The sequence below is a fragment of the Oculina patagonica genome, chromosome 8 (assembly GCF_052425735.1).
Source record: "Oculina patagonica isolate OP01 chromosome 8, crgOcupat, whole genome shotgun sequence".
Taxonomy (NCBI): domain Eukaryota; kingdom Metazoa; phylum Cnidaria; class Anthozoa; order Scleractinia; family Oculinidae; genus Oculina; species Oculina patagonica.
In genome coordinates this window covers 33,060,752-33,078,598 of record NC_135765.1, presented here as the reverse complement: position 1 = coordinate 33,078,598, position 17,847 = coordinate 33,060,752, and the positions used below count along the sequence as shown (strand labels likewise).

The following is a 17,847-nucleotide window of genomic DNA, read 5'->3' as shown; positions in this document are numbered from 1 at the left end:
GTTGTTTGTTCTTGTTAGCTAGTTTACACCTTTGACGCAAGCTTAAGCACAAGGTTGCATTTTCACCTCGGACCTTCGCTTTCCTTATTGCGCAATTCGAAAGGGAAGCGCTCTGGGGTCGAGAATGCTCAAGGGTTTCCACACACGTTATAAGCAAAAGCGTGTCCATGAGCATGCATAACGGGCTGTGCCTTTAAATCTTTGATCGACCTAATCAGTTACATGCTTGTGCGGCGCGTCTAAAACAGGCTTTAGCTGTGGATTCCTAAGTATAACAAAAGCAGAAAGGTGAATTCTCTTTCGGCACTCAATTCGTAATGCGGAAACGTCGTGTTACTTAGCAACCGCTGACAATAACCACGGGCTCAATCAAATTCTCAACTGTTGTTCCTCGACTGAAATGCAGTTAATATCTATAAAATGCGTTCACGCGGAGGTTTAGCTTGTCTTCTGCAAAACAAAGCGCAGTAAATAAAAGTCTAAACGCGTAACTTGAGAGCCACAGTAACCGTGTTCAGAGAAAGAACTGTCATTTCGCTGTTAGGATCTTCGGGCCTGCCTTAGGTAAAGTATTGTTACAGAAAACAAATGTCTCTGTTTAGCTTCAAGAAGGAAATGAGTTTTCGAAACATGTCTCCTGATTTAGACGGCTTCTTACAACAAGGCGACAAAGTTCATGTGAAAGTCAAGCTCGTAACTTAACGGATGTTGCGAACATCCGTCGGCAAAAAGTCACCTTAGTTTTTTGGCCATTGTTTGAGATGCAAAGGGGACAAGTCGGCGAATCACAGAGTCAAACGGTCAGAACTATAATGGTTAAAACTTCAGGGGTTTCCGTAGTTGAAAGGGAGACTTAGCCCGTATTTTTAACCTTTTTAGGAGTTAAGCCATAGCAAGAAAACACTGCATTAAAATAAGCAAGCTCGCCAAGTTTTGTGGTGTTGCCCCCGATAGTAACCGTGTAAGTATGAGCTTCAAAAATGGTAACAAGAACACACCACGGTTGCTATCTAATATAACAGGAGTATACTTGGTGAACTTACACTGCAGTTTCTAGCAGTTTGCTTTCTTTTCAGCGGTGGACCCCAAAAAGATCTACAACAACCATAAACTGAGCAGAACCTGTCAGCAAGCGTTGTTTAATTGATTCTTATGATCAGTTTACTACAACAGTCAAATAAAGCTTCTAAACATGAGGCAGTGCGGAATTGTCTTGGCGTACTTAAAGTGCTTTTCATATTCAACGGTGAAAATTGCACAATACTGACCCTTACGCTACACCCCTAAGAGCGCTAGCCCTGTTTACATATTTGACATATACTTAATGCTAATTAAACTGGTGTTATTGACGATCCAGTCAACATGTTTTGCTGCTTAGCTAGATTGCCCGGAAGTAAAGCGTCAGACCAACTTCCGGTCGAGGGACGTTGCAGGCCGGGTCATAAAGAGCATCTACGCCAAACTGGTTTGCCGGACCGTACTTGGTGCTGTGCCCAGCGAGGCACATTCCATGGCCAATATTCAGCGTGGTGAGGCAGTCACAATTATCATCATCCATCAAAATGGACTTCACTCCATTCTGTTCACGATACATGAAGGAGTCTTGCTTTGCTTTTGGTTTTGTTCCTTTCAGAACCACAGGATCCCAACCGTCTTGATTGTTGACGACTTTGCCAGCAGGAGTGGTCTGGTGGTCATGAAAAGCCAACCAGGCAGCATGTGCGACGGCATTGTCAGAATCGAACTTCCAAAGGTACTCAGTTCCTTGCGAGTCAATAGCAAGCATTTCAGTTGAGTCTTCCCTGGCCCAGGATGGAATTCGTCCGAAGCAGTACTCACTATACGAGCTGCAGTAGCCATAGGGGTAGGCTAACACATCTTTCTCATCAGCTGGCCAAGTTGCATCAGCCGTCCACCACCAAAAGGCGAGCCAGTTTCCACCATGGGTGCACAGGGCGATAGGGTGTGCCACCTCTTCAGACATGGAGTAGTATAAGGTCAGGCCAACATTAGGTCGCGGCGTGTTACAGTAGTCATCGTACAGAGCATCGACGCCAAATCGATTTGCAGGACCATAACTTGTAGAAAATCCCGCCGAACACATGCCGTGCCCAAAGCTGAGGGTGGACAAACAGTCACAGTTGTCATCATCCAAGAGAAGGGACTTGACACCAGCTTGTGATTGGTACATGAAGGAGTCTTGGTCAGCCTTTGGTGCAGTTCCCTTTAACACTTTAGGATTCCACGCTTTGTTATTGACTATCTTGTTGTAAGGTGTTTCCTTGTGGTCGTGTAAGGCTTGCCAGACCGCATGTGCTGTTGGGTTTCCAGAAGAGAACTTCCAAATATAGACGTTTCCTTCGGTGTCAATAGCGAGCAGTTTGGTTTTGTCTTCCTTAGCATCGGATGGAAGCCTCCCAAAGCAATAAACATCAGTTTCCTTGCAGGAGCCATGAGGTTTCTCCAAGACGTCTGTTACGTTTTCCGGCCACTGTCCGTCTTTAGGCCACCACCAGAAGGCTGTCCATTTGTCTCCATATCCTTCAAACGTAAACGGTTGTTCTGGAACTTTGAAGTAAAGAGTCAGTCCATTGCGAGTGCTAGGAAGACTACACACGGGATCATACAGAAGGTCGACTCCACGGGAATATGGATCCAGCTTACTACTGCAAACAGTTGCTCCAAGTTAAAGTGTCGAGAGGCAGTCACAGTTGTCATCATCAAGGAGCACAGATTTTACATTATTTGCGCTTCGATAAGTGAATGAATCCTGGTCAACAGCCGATGATTTTCCATGGAGGACTTTGGGATTCCAAGGTTTCTGGTTTAAAGCTGCACCAGCTGCGGTCTCTTTGTGGTTATGAAACGCGTTCCATGCAGCCTTCGATGTTGGATTAGTGCTGTTGAACTGCCACTGATAAACGTTCTTTTGTGAATCTTTCGCCAGGATCACAGTAGAATCCTCCTCGAGCCATGCTGGAAGCCGTTGAAAGCAAAATGGATCACCACCCGAGCAAATTCCATATGGGTTTTCAAGTACATCAGCTTCTGGTGACTGGGATTTGCAGGCAGACCACTCCACACCAGCATTCCACCACCAGAACGCTCTCCATTGCCCACCAAAATCGTACAAATCCAGGCGACGGGCTCGAAAATAAAGCGTCAGACCAATGGTTGGCACAGGACCGTGACAGCCATTGTCATACAGCGCGTCAACACCAAAGACATTAGCTTTGCTGTAGCTGGTGGAATGGCCATCGTTGCACATACCATGACCAAGATTGAGGGACGAGTAACAATCGCAGTTATCGTCATCAAGTAGCAGTGACTTCACTCCGTTTTGCTCACGATACATAAAGGAGTCTTGAGCTGCAGAAGGTGCAGTTCCTTTGAGTGCCACTGGATTCCATGGGCTTGAGTTGAGGACGTCTTTGTGGTTGAATTCTTGATGGTCATGGAATGCAAGCCAAGTGGCGTGGGACACTGGGTTCTTGGGATTGAACGCCCATTTGTAAACGGTCCCCAAAGAATCTACAGCCAGAAGCTCTGTATCATTTTCTTTGAGCCAGGAAGGAAGACGCTGGAAGCAGTAGACATCAAACTCTTTGCAAGATCCGTATGGCCTTCCAAGGATGTCTTTGACGTGCCCCGGCCAAGTTGAGTCTTTCTCCCACCACCAGAAAGCTTTCCAACCTCCACCAAAGTCTTCCAATGTGAGCTTTTTGACAGTTCGAAAGTAAAGTGAAAGTCCATAGCTTGGGGTCGGTCCATGGCAACCTGGATCATACAGCTTATCGACACCAAACACATTTGGCTTACTGTAACCAGTAGAGTGATCAGCATTGCACATTCCATGACCCATGCTCAAGGTAGACAAACAATCGCAGTTGTCATCATCCAAGAGAAAGGACTTCACACCATTCTGATCTCGGTACATGAAAGAGTCCTGGGTTGCCTTAGGCTTAGTTCCTTCAAGCAGCAAAGGATCCCAGGCTTTGTTGTTGACGATTTTCCCATTAGGCGTTTCCAGATGATCGTGAAGGGCTTGCCAGACAGCGTGGGCGGTTGGGTTCTTAGAGTCAAACTTCCACTGATAAACAGTCCCTTCGGAGTCGATGGCAAGCAGTTCGGTTGAATCCTCTTCAGCCCAAGATGGGATCCGTTGGAAGCAGTACGAATCGCTTGGTTTGCAACTTCCATAGGCGTTCTTCAGCACGTCTGTTTCACCAGATGGCCATGCTTGTCCTGGAGTCCACCACCAGAAACGTTGCCATGATGATGTGTTAACGGCAGAAGATGATAACACAAAAGCTAATACCACAGCGTGGATACAAAACAGTGAAAAGGCTCCTGCAGTAAAGATGAGTACAGTTCATAGTTAGCGGCTAGCTATTGTACACACAGGAATAAATTATTTTTTTTTCCTGTACCATTTTGTTTGTTCTTGTGCAGGGTTTTTTTTTTTATTTAATTCTATTTTTTAGCTTTCGGGTAACAGTCACTCTCGGTTCTTTACCACCATTTTTATACTTCCATTTCTGGTTAATTTTGGTATTCTATCAAAAGATGGACAATTTAAGGCGTTTTGTAATATATTTTCCGTGCCATCTTTAATAGTTTTTTTTTAGCAAGGGGGACGGGTAATGTGTACCGGATATACCCCAGAGAAATCGAGTTATATAGTGGACTAGCTTATCTTTTGCTCTAGGCTGTTGAAAGGCAGTTGAGATCTAAAACCAGCTTATAGTATGCCTACTGAAACAATTGTCATATGTATTATATATAGTAGAGGGACAATGGCGTATCCCTCTGCTCACTCTTTCCGGCCATTATTCAAAATAGTGATCAAGATCTTCTTTCTCAATATAGTCATCAATACATTATTAGGTAGACGGTTAACAAATATGAACAAAGTCAACTTGTATGAATACAGAATGCTAAAATATGACAGGAGTAGAAATGGTAAAAACTGAAGCACAAATATAGAAAAAAGGACAAATAAAACAGCCAAAATTGATACCTGATGTATGCAAGTTGGTCATGTCTCTAATAACATTCAACCTATATACTTTTTTTCGATTTTCGTCTCCAACGTGCGATCAGCATCCTTAAAATTAAAACGAGCTTCGACCGGTAATCCAGGACTCACTGCTCTCCAGCCCCGGGGCCTAGCACATCAAATTTTGCCATGCTTTTTGTCTATTCTTACCTTTCATTGCAAGTCTGTTGCTACGTTTCTCTACGACCTCTACTTTCGAGGCGAGGGAATTGAAAGATTGCAAATGATTCCCTGATCAGTTAGATTGGGACACTGCAATGATTTTGTATAGCAGCGACCTTCCCTTTATATCAAAGATATTTCTCATGTACGTGATATGGCCGGCTTTGTCATGATCTGTTATTTCACAATCTCTTGTGGTCCCAAAAAGAAACGGAAATATATTTTATCCGCTTATTAGATCGGGAGCGGCAGGATTGAAGATACGCAAACGGTAACGGAATTTTACGTTAGCGATACGATATAGCAATACGCTAGTCACGTAGTATTCTTCAGTCAGTTCCGCCTTCAATCCGAGACTTTTTTCAGGGCTTTTTATGTCAAAATAAGATGTAACACTGTAGCATTAATGCTTGGAAAACTGCTAAGTATGGACTTCTGTTTGTTGCAAGCGAAACATGTGATCAGGAACTCTTTTCCCATTAGGACTTGCCAACATATCGCACAAATTTCAACGCCCGCGCGACATCACGCGGAAAGGCGGACGTCACATAAAGCGTGACACACGCACGAAATGTTTCAAAATAAATACCTAAATAATTCGAAAATGATAATGTTTCTCTAACCCTTAACCTTTCCTTTGAACTAGTTTGTGAAAATATAATGTCCAACATGCATGCACTAAATTTTAGCAAAATAGTTTTAACACTGCAGAATCACGTCTATTTTAGAACTGTGTGGATGTGTGGCCAATCTATTGTTTACTCAAACTTTTGTCAAATGGATAGCCGATAGAGCCTTCTTCTTGATGTCAGTGCTACCAAATTCTCAAAACAAAAATTAAAGAGATGTATGATGATGGGTAGAGAGAATTAATGTGTGACTTGGTCTGAAGAGTTAAATAAAGCTTGCTAATGAACGTGTGAAAAAAAGATGGTGACAACAGCTAAGCCAACACCAGTAGAATAAGGACTGACGTCATATACTTATAGTGTTGGTTTTAGTTAATTCTATTTTTTTTATCTTTACTCAATTTTTTTCTTCAATATCTGGGCCGATTCCTAGTACTCTGAACTCCTTTCTGTTTTGTAGTTATTCTCCTAATGCCGAAAAATAAATCTAACATTTCTCTTTTATTTCGACAGCCCTGAATAAATAATACTTTGAGCCTACATCTCCTCGAGCTCACCTAAGTTGCCTTGCAATTGTAGCGTGATTACAGCGGGAAAGATACGTGAGAAGCAAGGACGTGGCGATGTCTTGCAAACGTTTTGTACGAAATCAAATCCGATTAAAAAATTAAAAAAATTAAACTGAGTTAGTTAGTTCCGTTGGCTGCCCCGTAATGTCGAAGGAAACACGGAACCGAAAGAGGTGTTTTGTTTAATCAAGAAGGAAACACTTATTCTCTAGAACGTGGTGAACGTCATGCTTTTATGTCCCGTGTCTAATGAGATTAGTGCTCAGCTCTTGAAAGAACCACTTCTCACGTTCTCAATAATTCTTGGGGGAGAAGATTTTTGAGGAAGACGAAATCTATCTCCGTCCTCCATTTCAGCCACGCATTAAACTAGCCTGCGAAGCTAATTTTTCTATTATCGTGACCGTTAAACGCAAATTGTAAGCTAAAGGAACAACATAGAAGCAATAGAAAGATCTTATAACCGTGTACTGTGGTTGGTACCCTATCCTAGCTAACTCTGCACGACCCTCATCTCGGGGAATTATTTGAGCATAACGTGAATCGTAAAGATCACAATTAACTTGATCTAGAATTATATGCATTAAATAATCGTAAGCAACCTAAAATTCCAGTTCTACTCACTTTTCTGCATTGTCTTTTGGCAACAAGCAGAGATTAAGATTCTTCTGCGTGAGCAAAAGCAACAGATTTGTACTTTCCGTGAGCTGGCAGAAATGAAATGCGCTAGGTGATTAGCTGCATGGGTTTTGATTTTCTCACATTTATGTCAGTTGACCCAGACCAAAAGCGACAGATAATTAATGAGATCGTAAATTGATTGGATTTTTGGAAAACTGAATGACAAGTAAAAGCTGTGAGCAAACGACTAATATTAGCTTTCCATTTCAGTAGATGCAGTTGAATGACGAAAATTGGAAATTGGGTGGGAGTGAGGGCCTTAGGAGTGGGTATTCCGCCATCATTTTGAAACATAGGCACGCTAAGCGTGCAGGAGTTATTTTTTCAATTTATGGGGTGGCTTGGGGTGAAACTGGGTGATTGTCCTGTTGGGATGGTTTATGCCATGGGTTGAGCCATTTGTGTATGGCGGCCCACGGAGTCACTTTTTTGCACAAAATTTGCTTGCAAACAAAATAACTTTTACGTGCATTTTGATACATCAGAACTGTTTTATTCAATACGTAAATTTTCGTCATTTAATTGAAAAACAAAAACTAATTCAATTATCAAAATGTCACAAAATGGCACGTTCTTATTCTGTTTAAGCGGTTATTTTGTTGCTAGCTTTGTAGCAACCGTAACGTGTTACTTTTGTTTGTTACGGAATATTTTTGGATTTTTGCCAAACACTGAAACATGATATTGTTGTTTTTCTCACTTTTGTAACATGAGACCTTTGTTTTTTAAAAACGAACGTAACACGATACCCTTGTTTTTCTCGAAAAAGCCACGTTTCCATACAGACATTGAACGAAAAGTACTATAATAAACGAAGTAATAAACGCATCAAATCAAAAACCACTTTCTTCGGGAAAGTTCTTTAAAGCGCAGTATACCTGGAGTCTTTGTTTCCTGTCAGAACTGTTCAACAAAGATTTTCGTTCATTCACAACCTAAATTCTATTCAACAAACAAGAACTAATTGAGATATCAAATTGTCACGGAATGGCACGCTCTTATTCTGTTTTTGCTATCGATCGTAGTTGCTTTTAACAGCAAAGTTAATACTTGTACCGGTTCATTAAATATTTGAACGAGATGTTTTACAGTTGATTTCAGTTTACTTTGGCCGCCCGCTTTGCGAAGTTTGTTGGGAAATTGGAAACTTTGTTATGAAGTTGCCAATTACGTTGCGAGTTTGCGAATCAAATTGCGAACTTCGATAAGTTCCCAACTGGGGCCCGACTGAACTGTCGAAGTTTTGGTAGTTGAGGAGAAACAAGACATGTTGCTCGAAAGTCATGGCGATTTCTGAACTCGAAGATTTTAGAGCTTGTCAAGGAAAGTTGAAGTAGCTTGAAGTGCAAGACAACGTTTCGCATCAGCGATCACGTAAGTGATTTGCCGATAAATAAATTTTATGCAGGTAGAAATTTGGTCAAATTTTAACTTTTTTGTATGAAAACACATATTTAACGATTTCTGTGAGGCATAATCTTCACTGTCTTCAATTTCAAGTCTTCTGCGTTTGTAAACCGGATGAAACTGGATGGTTTACCCATATGTAAAATTGATTTTAATCGAAGCCGACGCGACGCGACGCGACGCGACAGACTAATTTGTTCGAGACAACATGTTTACGGCTCGCTGAACATAAAAGTTTTTTATTTTTATGACATTTGTTTCCAACAGTTTAGCGTATCAAAGCCGTTTTTGATAACATAATTATAGAAGGTTTTATTAATTTCGGACCTAAGTTTGGAACTTTGTATTGAAGCTCACAATTTGATTCACAAACTCGCAACCTATTTGGCAACTTCATAACAAACTTTCCAATTTCCCAACGAACTTCGCAAAGCGGACGGAAAAAGTAATGACAACATTATTCTTCAAATCTGCTTTGTGCAAATGTTATATGTTATTTTTACCACGGTCAGGAAAGCTAGCCTCTCCAAACGTAGGCTCCAATAAGACGAATAACAAGTTAGTTTTGGGCCTTTTGCTCACGGCGTGTGCATTGTAAGCAGGCGAGCGTTACGAAAAAAGTTTTTAATCCAGCAGGGTTAAATCACAACTCACCGATTCCGCCTCCTTCTAATCTAAAAACTTCGAACGAAATTGCTGACTACAACTGTGTCAGATTGCTTCCCCTTTATAAACTACAATTTGATTGGTTCCGATAGTACCTGAAATCTGATTGGTGTGACAAACACACATACTTCACTGACTGATTACAGGGCTAGGGAACATCACGCCGACTAAAGAGCTATTTTTAAAAAAATAACTCAATAAAGCGAAAAACGAACGAAATAATACGAATGTAATGGTTTTACACGCGGGCCAGTCGCTTCGTAATGGTCAGGTGCGCCAAACTTTCAGTGGTTTTTGTGTTTTGCTGCAGCCGCAATGGCTGCAAGCAAAACAATTGAGAGCTGAGTTGCCGTAAGGTGTAAGTGCCGTAACAGAGGAGAAATCGACTACCGATGTCAATCAAATCCATGAACAAACAAAATCGAAACCAATGAACCGTAGCGCTGATCGCACGGTTACGGGCCAAAGTATTCGAACGCAAAACGTTGGACACGTGGAAAACAGAAAAGATTTAAAAAACGAGAAAAAAACTGTGGCGCGACCACTCCAGTATGAGAAAATTCTAGTTTTATTAGGGCGAAGACTTGGAACTCGCCGAAGGTCATAAATTTTTCCAAAGACGGTTAGTGCACAGTTTGTAAACTTTCGCTTTGAAAATAAATTACCCTCACCTTGTCTACACTGTCTACAGCATACTAGTACTGTATTATCTATTCTATTTTAAAATAAAATGTATGCGTGTAACTTGTCACGCAAACAGCTGGAAGGCTGACCGCTAATTGTAGCTGTATTCGAGCTATATAAAGAAGCTAGAAACGAATTAATACTAGTAACATCACAATGGGAAAGAAACTTATTAGTGGTGCACACCGTCGAAAAAAAGAAAATTAAAGGAAGTTCTCATTCACAATTCACTGCATCAGTGCAACATTCTCAGCGTGTATGCGTGGCGACCAGTTTGTTTACTAGTTATTAAAAAATAATACGGTCTTCATTAATAAAAGTTCATCCTTAAATTTCAGCTTTTCTACGACTGACAGGTAGGTACTATAGTATAGCCCCGCTAAAATAGCTGGAAAGGGAAAGTTTTTTGAAAAATGAATTTTTGACTGCCAGACGCGCTGGCGCCACATGTTTATTTTGTGAAGATTAATTAAACGCCGTGAAAAATAGAATTTGATGTCAGCGGCCACTGCATCTTCGGCTACGCAGCCTCAGTTCCTCCACTTCACAAATTTCTAAATTTAAGAAAACGAACTTTCGCAGAATCAAAATTGGTCCTTTCTCTTCCATCTTGTTGTGAGACACTGAAATTGACGAGTGTTCAGCGTGAAGGGATGACTGACGAATGATAATAATATTTGTAAACTTTCGCTTTCAAAATGAACTTTGCGTTACGTTCAACGCCGTCTTTCTGTTGTTGTACGCCGGTGCGCGTGCGATTATTTATAATTGAATTTTCATATTTAACTCAGGGTGACACAAAAGTTTGTTAAGAGTAAGTTGTTCCAGTGTTTAATTTGGGTGAAAGTGGTTAAAGACACTGTCTTGTCACTAATAAATATATCATTGAGTTCTTATGGTCAATATCTTTTTCGTTTTGTTAAAGCTACCTTGTGACAATGATTCCAAATACAACTAACGGTAACCAGTGAGATAACGCCACTAAAAAATCACATTGAGTTCATTGAGATTTTTTTATAATGTTAGAGTTACTGTTTTTTATCAAAGAGAAATCATGTCAGAATTACGTTAACTTACTAGTAATTTAAAAATTATTTTGCTGTCTTTGATTTCAACATAACATTGATCAGTAAAATATCAGGATTGAATTAAACAAAGTGACTACAATATAGTGCAATTATTAACCTGCACACAAGTGACAGAAATAAAAGACGTTGGATTTCAATCTCGACTCACTTGTCTTTCATCAACATGTTCCCTAAGACTTTGCTCTAGCAGCAAAACACATGGACCCATTGGGGCCCTATTTTTAATAATTGAAGCCATATACTTTGCAACAAAGAAAAGTTGTGAGTGAAGCGTAACTGGCCCACAAACGTTTGTTTTATTCCTTATTGAGCGGTCCGGGTTAATTGCCGAGTTCTACTGTGTTAAGGTGTGTCAAAACACTTGACTCTAACTGTGATTATTACCCAGAGGTATAAATGGGTACTCAGGGGAATGGTCAGTGAGGTTACTTGCGATGAGAGGTTACTGAGGTCGGAGGTTGCTTGAGATGGACTAGCATCGCATCACGAAAGAGTGGGTAGCAAAGGGTTTATGCGTGAAACATGAAATGGACAAAAATTAGTCCGTGACGCGTAAAAATAGCTAGAAAAGACATGTGATTTGTGAATTCTGTAATGATCGCGGGGAAACGATACTCCAAGCAAGAAATGTCACTATACTGTAGCTTTATTAACTTTCACATAAATCGTACAAATCCAGGCGACGAGCTCGAAAATACAGCGTTAGACCAATAGTTGGCACAGGACCGTGACATCCGTTGTCATACAGCGCGTCAACACCAAAGACATTAGCTTTGCTGTAGCTGGTGGAATGGCCAGCGTTGCACATACCATGACCAAGATTGAGGGACGAGTAGCAGTCGCAGTTATCATCATCAAGTAGCAGTGACTTCACTCCGTTTTGCTCACGGTACATGAAGGAGTCTTGAGCTGCAGAAGGTGCAGTGCCTTTGAGTGCCACTGGATTCCATGGGCTTGAGTTGAGGACGTCTTTGTGGTTGGATTCTTGATGGTCATGGAATGCAAGCCATGTGGCGTGGGATACTGGGTTCTTGGGATTGAACGCCCATTTGTAAACTGTCCCCAAAGAATCTACAGCCAGCAGCTCTGCATCGTTTTCCTTGAGCCAGGAAGGAAGACGCTGGAAGCAGTAGACATCAAACTCTTGGCAAGATCCGTATGGACGTCCAAGGATGTCTTTGACGTGTCCCGGCCAAGTTGAGTCTTTTTCCCACCACCAGAAAGCTCTCCAACATCCGCCAAAGTCGTCCAGTGTGAGCTTTTTGACAGTTCGAAAGTAAAGTGAAAGTCCATAGCTTGGGGTCGGTCCATGGCAACCTGGATCATACAGCTTATCGACACCAAACACATTTGGCTTACTGTAACCAGTAGAGTGACCAGCATTGCACATTCCATGACCCATGCTCAAGGTAGACAAACAATCGCAGTTGTCATCATCCAAGAGAAAGGATTTCACGCCATTCTGATCTCGGTACATGAAAGAGTCCTGGGTTACCTTAGGCTTAGTTCCTTCCATCAGTAAGGGATCCCAGGCTTTGTTGTTGACGATTTTCCCATTAGGCGTTTCCAGGTGATCGTGAAGGGCTTCCCAGACGGCGTGGGCGGTTGGGTTTTTAGAGTCAAACTTCCACTGATAGACAGTTCCTTCGGAGTCGATGGCAAGCAGTTCGGTAGAATCCTCTTCAGCCCAAGATGGGAGCCGTTGGAAACAGTACGAATCGCTTGGTTTGCAACTTCCATAGGCGTTCTTCAGCACGTCTGTTTCTCCAGATGGCCATGCTTGTCCTGACGTCCACCACCAGAAACGTTGCCATGACGACGTGTTAACAGCAGAAGATGATAACACAAAAGCTAATAACACCGCGTAGATACAAAACACTGAAAAGGCTCCTGCAGTAAAGATGAGTACAGTTTACAGTTAGCGGCTGACTATTGTTAACGAAGGAACGAATCACAATCTTTTTCCCGTACCGTTTTAACTGCAATTTGTTTTTTTGTTTCTGTACACATTTTTTTATTGTTCCTTTGGTAAAGGAAAAGGTGATTTAACGAAAGGCTTTGTGGTATAACCTGGTCCACATTAATGCAAATAAGTCCAGATCCGATCCAGTGGAACAATCACGCCTCTTCCTTTATCACCATTTTTACTCCCCCATTTATAATTTGTTTATTCTGTCAAAACGTTGACAAGGCAGGTAAAAACGTTTTGTGATATATTTTTCGTGCTATCTTAAATAGCTTTTTTTGGCAAGTGGGGACGGGCAATGTGTACCGGATATACCTTAGAGAAATGGAGTTATATAGTGGACTAGCTATCATTTATCTTCTGGACTAGGTTGGAGGATTTGATATATAAAATCAGCTTATAATATTCACACTGAAACAACTGTGATATGCATTATATTGTATATGGTAGAGTAACAATGGCGTGTCCCTCGGCTCACTCTTTCCGGCCATTATTCCAATCAGTGATCAACATCTAACTACTCAATTCAGGCAATACATTATATATAAAGTAGATAAGATAAAATCACCATGTAAGAATACAGGGTGGGGAAATAATGTTCTTCACTTAAGAAACGTTCCGGACAAGGATATTCTTTAAACACCCCTGGAACACCCCTAATCTCCTAACCCGATCGATGTAAACGTCCCGAGGCTCGATTCAATTTAGGTCACTTTAAGAATTCGACTTCCTTGTACTTGCCGAGTAATCTGAAATTGATTCTGTCTGTCTGATTCTGTCTAAGTAGTGTACAGTTTCAGTTTTTAATCAAAATTCTTACCTTTCATTGCAAGTCTGCTTCTGCGTTTCTCTACAACCACTAACTTTCGAGGCGAGGGAATTGAAAGATTGCAAATGATTCCCTGATCAGTTAGATTGGGACACTGCGCTATGATTTTGCATAACCGTGACCTTCCCTTTATTTCAAAGATATTTTTCGTGTACGTGATATGGCCAGCTTGGTCATGATCTGTTATTTCACAATTTTTTGCGGTATCAAAAAGAAACGGAAATATATATATTATCCGCTTATTAGATCAGGCAGGAACATACGTAAACGGTAACGGAATTATACATTAGCGATACGATATAGCAATATATTATATATATATACGCTCGTCACGTAGTATTCATCCTTTCCGTCTTCAATCCGAGACTTTTTTTCAGGGTTTTTTATGTCTTATATCTCACAATTAGATCTAACACTGTAGCGTTAATGCTTGGAAAACGGTTAATTAAGTATGGACGTCTGACTGTTGCAAGCGAAACGTGTGATCAGGAACTCTTTTCCCATTAGGACTTGTCAGCATATCGCACAAATTTCAACGCACGCGCGACTTCACGCAGAAAGGAGGACGCCACGTAAAGCGTGACGCGCGCACAGAGTCGCTGCGGTGTACAGCTTGTAATCAATGCTTCAAAATATCTCAATAATTCGAAAATGATATTGTGTTACTCTGACCTTTAACCTTTCCTAACCAATTAGCTGCTTTGTGGAAATGTCCAACATGCATGCACTAAAACACGGCGGAATCGCGTCTATCAGGAGCCCTGCGTCTATTTTAGATTGTGTGGCCAATCTATTGTTTACTCAAACTTTTGTCAGATGGACAGCCGATAGAGGCTTCTACTTGATGTGCTACCAAATTCTCTAAACCAAAATTAAAGACATACATAATTACGGGCAGAGAGAATTAATGTGTCACTTGGTCTGAAGAGATAAAGCTTGCTAATGAACGTGTGAAAAAAAGATGGTGACAACAGCTAAGCCAACACTCACTATATAAGGTCTGACGTCAAATACTTGAAGTGTTGGTTTAAGTTTATACTGTTTGTTTTTCATTACTCAATTTTTTTTCTTCAATATCTGGGCCGATTCCTAGTACTCTGAACTCCTTTCTGTTTTGCAGTTATTCTCCTAATGCCGAAAAAAATATAACATTTATCTTTCATTTCGACAGCCCTGAATAAATAATACTTTGCATGAGCTTATATCGATACGAAATCAAATTCAATAAAAAAAGAAAAGAATTAACACCGAAACTGAGATAGTAAGTTCCGTTTTTAATCAGTTCCGTTTTTAATCACGTTTAGCTACCCCGTAATGTCTAAGGAAACACGTAGCAGAAAGAGGCCTTTTGTTAAATCAAGAAAGAAAAAATTATTTTCTTGAACGTGTTTAACGTCATGCTTTTATGTCCTGTGTCAAATGAGATTAGCAGCTCTTAAAGAGCCACTTCTCACGATCTCAAACATTTGGGGTGAGAAGGTATTCAGGGATGAGGAAATCCATCTCCGACCTCTATTTTAGCCAGGCATCCAACTTGCCTGCGAAGCTAATTTTTCTATTTCCATGACCATCGAATGCAAATTGGGGACAACATGGAAAGCAACACGACGAAGAAGGTGGAATTGGTTGGGACACATACTAAGGAGAGAAGGTGCGAATGACTGCTTCACAGCATTGGGATGGACACCAGAAGGCCGAAGAGCAAGAGGGAGGCCACGGACAACTTGGAGAAGGACAGTGGAAAAGGAAAGAAACAAGGCAGGGTGGGCAAGCTGGGAGGTAGCCAAAGCGGTGGCACGGAACAGGGAGTGTTGGACAAAAAACGTGACGGCCTTATGCGCCTACTGGCGCGAGGAGAACTGATGATGATGATGGAAAGCAACAGAAAGAACTTCTAACCGTGTGGATGATAGCCTCCCCAGCACTCCCCCATCTCGGGTCATTTCAGCATTACGTGATTCGTAAATTAAAGCTCATTAATTAGCTTGATCTGGAGTTATCTGCGTCAAATCAACTTGAACGCAAAATGCAAGTATTACTCACCTTTCTGCATTGTCTTTTGGCAACAAGCAGAGGTTAAAATTCTCCTGCGTGAGGAATAGCTACAGATTTGTACTTTCCGTGAGCTGGGCAGAAATGAAATGCGCTAGGTGATTAGCTGGATGTTGATTTTCTCATGTTTATGTCAATTGAGCCAGACATTAAGCGAAAGATAATTAATGAGATCGTAAATTGATTGGATTCTTGGAAAACTGAATGACAAGTAAAAACCGCGAGAAAACGACTAATATTAGCTTTTCCATTTAGATGCACTTAAGTGACGAAAATCGCCATCATTTTGAATAAGGTGGAACCACAGGCTCCCCAAGCTCAAAATACGTGGTGTATGGGACAGCTTGTGTATATAGAGAATTGTATGGGAAAGTCACTGATCGTAAAAAAATTGTGTAAATAACTATCTAATTTGAAATAAAGTTTTCCTACCTCAAATGTGTCATTTTCTTGTCTCTTGTGCCGATTTTGAAGCCATTCTGGCGCCGTTTTTCGAAGGAGAAACAACGATTTCGAATCACTTCACTAAACGGCGCCAGAATGGCTTCAAAATCGGCACAAGAGACAAAAAAAGGAAACATTTGAGATAGGAAAACTTTATTTCAAATTAGGTAGTTATTTACATATTTTTTTTTACGATCGGTTACTTTCCCATACAATTCTCTATATACACAAGCTGTCCCATACACCACGTATTTTGAGCTTGGGGAGCCTGTGGTGAGTCTCACGCCTGGAGATCCAGAATATCGATCTCACACATAAAGGCCAATTTCTCACGCCTGACTGACAAATTTGGATTTCTTACTCTTACTACCCATTAAATGTAAACTCAAATAAATATTGGCCAAAAAATATCCAGAAAATGAGCATTGTTATTCGTGTTTGAGTCAATTTCACACACTTCGTCAATGTTTGAAAATCGTCAGGACATTTCGATACTTTTCGTCAATGCTCAGAAGTTATCGGAACATCTTCGGAAATCTCCGGAAATAGTTGGACCATCTTCGGAAAATATGAATATGGCAATCTCTCGCCTTTGACTTAGGAAAAGTTGACAGGTATAGAACCGTAGGAAATGTAGTGTTTTTATATAGTTTATACGCGCGCCAAACCATACGTTGCAACAGAGTCAAGTTGTTTGAGACGCGTGGCTCAATAGTTAGCACATGGATCTCCGGATTACGTGGTTCGGGTTCAAGAGCTGGCCAAGTTCCACTATGTTGTGTCAATACACTTGACTCTGACTGTGCCTATCACCCATGGAGTATAAATGGGTACTTAGGCGAATGGTTAGGGAGATGACTTGCGATGAGAGGTTACTGATGTTGGAGGTTGCTTGAGATGGACTGGCATCACATCACGAAAGTCAGGGTAGCAAAGGGTTTATGCGTGACACGTGAAAAAGACAAAAATGAGACCGTAACGCGTAAAAATAGCTAGAAAAGACACGTGATTCGTGAATTCTGTAAATGATACTCCAAGCCCTTTTTGCAAGAAATGTCACTACTGAACCTTATTAATTTTCACATAATGGGCTCCTGTCAAAATAGATTTTATCGCGAGCGATTGTTGATCATCTTAAGAGCTGCACTTAGTGCTATTAGAAGGTGTTTTATTTAATAATATTGCAAACATTTCAACGAGTGGATCGCACTGAAACACCTGTGTACACTTTCTCCTACTTGTCGTGTTAGACTTAAAAAAATTGAAGCTTCTTTTTAGAATACAAACCGGTATATAACTTTCTTCAGTGTTCTTTAAAGTCATGAAAACATGGTGGCTTTATTTTATTTTATCATAGCACGTTTTTGTCGTATTTTTCCTTTTGAGCAACAGCTTACACAAGTTCGATAATGAAACGCCCCCGCAAGAAAAAATGGTAATTTTCCAAGGGAGAGTTCATTTATATTCCAAAGAAGTGTTAAGTACGTAGAGGGCACTTTGCGTGGAATAATCTTCAGTCTAGATTCAGTCCACATTCGATGCCATCGGCCTGATATCAATACATAGATATAATTTAGGAATTGACCAATTCTCAGATTCTCCCGCTCACCT

General features: G+C 40.9%; 1 protein-coding gene and 1 pseudogene across 2 annotated transcripts; both read right to left on the bottom strand.

Moving 5' to 3' along the window:
- Positions 1-1,123: 1,123 nt before the first annotated feature.
- Positions 1,124-15,856, bottom strand: LOC144662080 (uncharacterized; annotated as a pseudogene). The gene is made up of 2 exons (XR_013572393.1): positions 15,784-15,856; positions 1,124-4,350 (listed from the first exon to the last, which is right to left on the bottom strand). The product of XR_013572393.1 is annotated as an uncharacterized LOC144662080 (transcript).
- On the bottom strand, positions 11,580-13,829 carry LOC144662093 (uncharacterized). Its single transcript, XM_078522835.1, has 2 exons — positions 13,732-13,829; positions 11,580-12,835 (listed from the first exon to the last, which is right to left on the bottom strand). The coding sequence occupies exons 1-2, from the start codon at positions 13,736-13,738 to the stop codon at positions 11,595-11,597; spliced, it is 1,248 nt and encodes a 415-aa protein (XP_078378961.1). The 5' UTR covers positions 13,739-13,829; the 3' UTR covers positions 11,580-11,594.
- Positions 15,857-17,847: the final 1,991 nt, after the last annotated feature.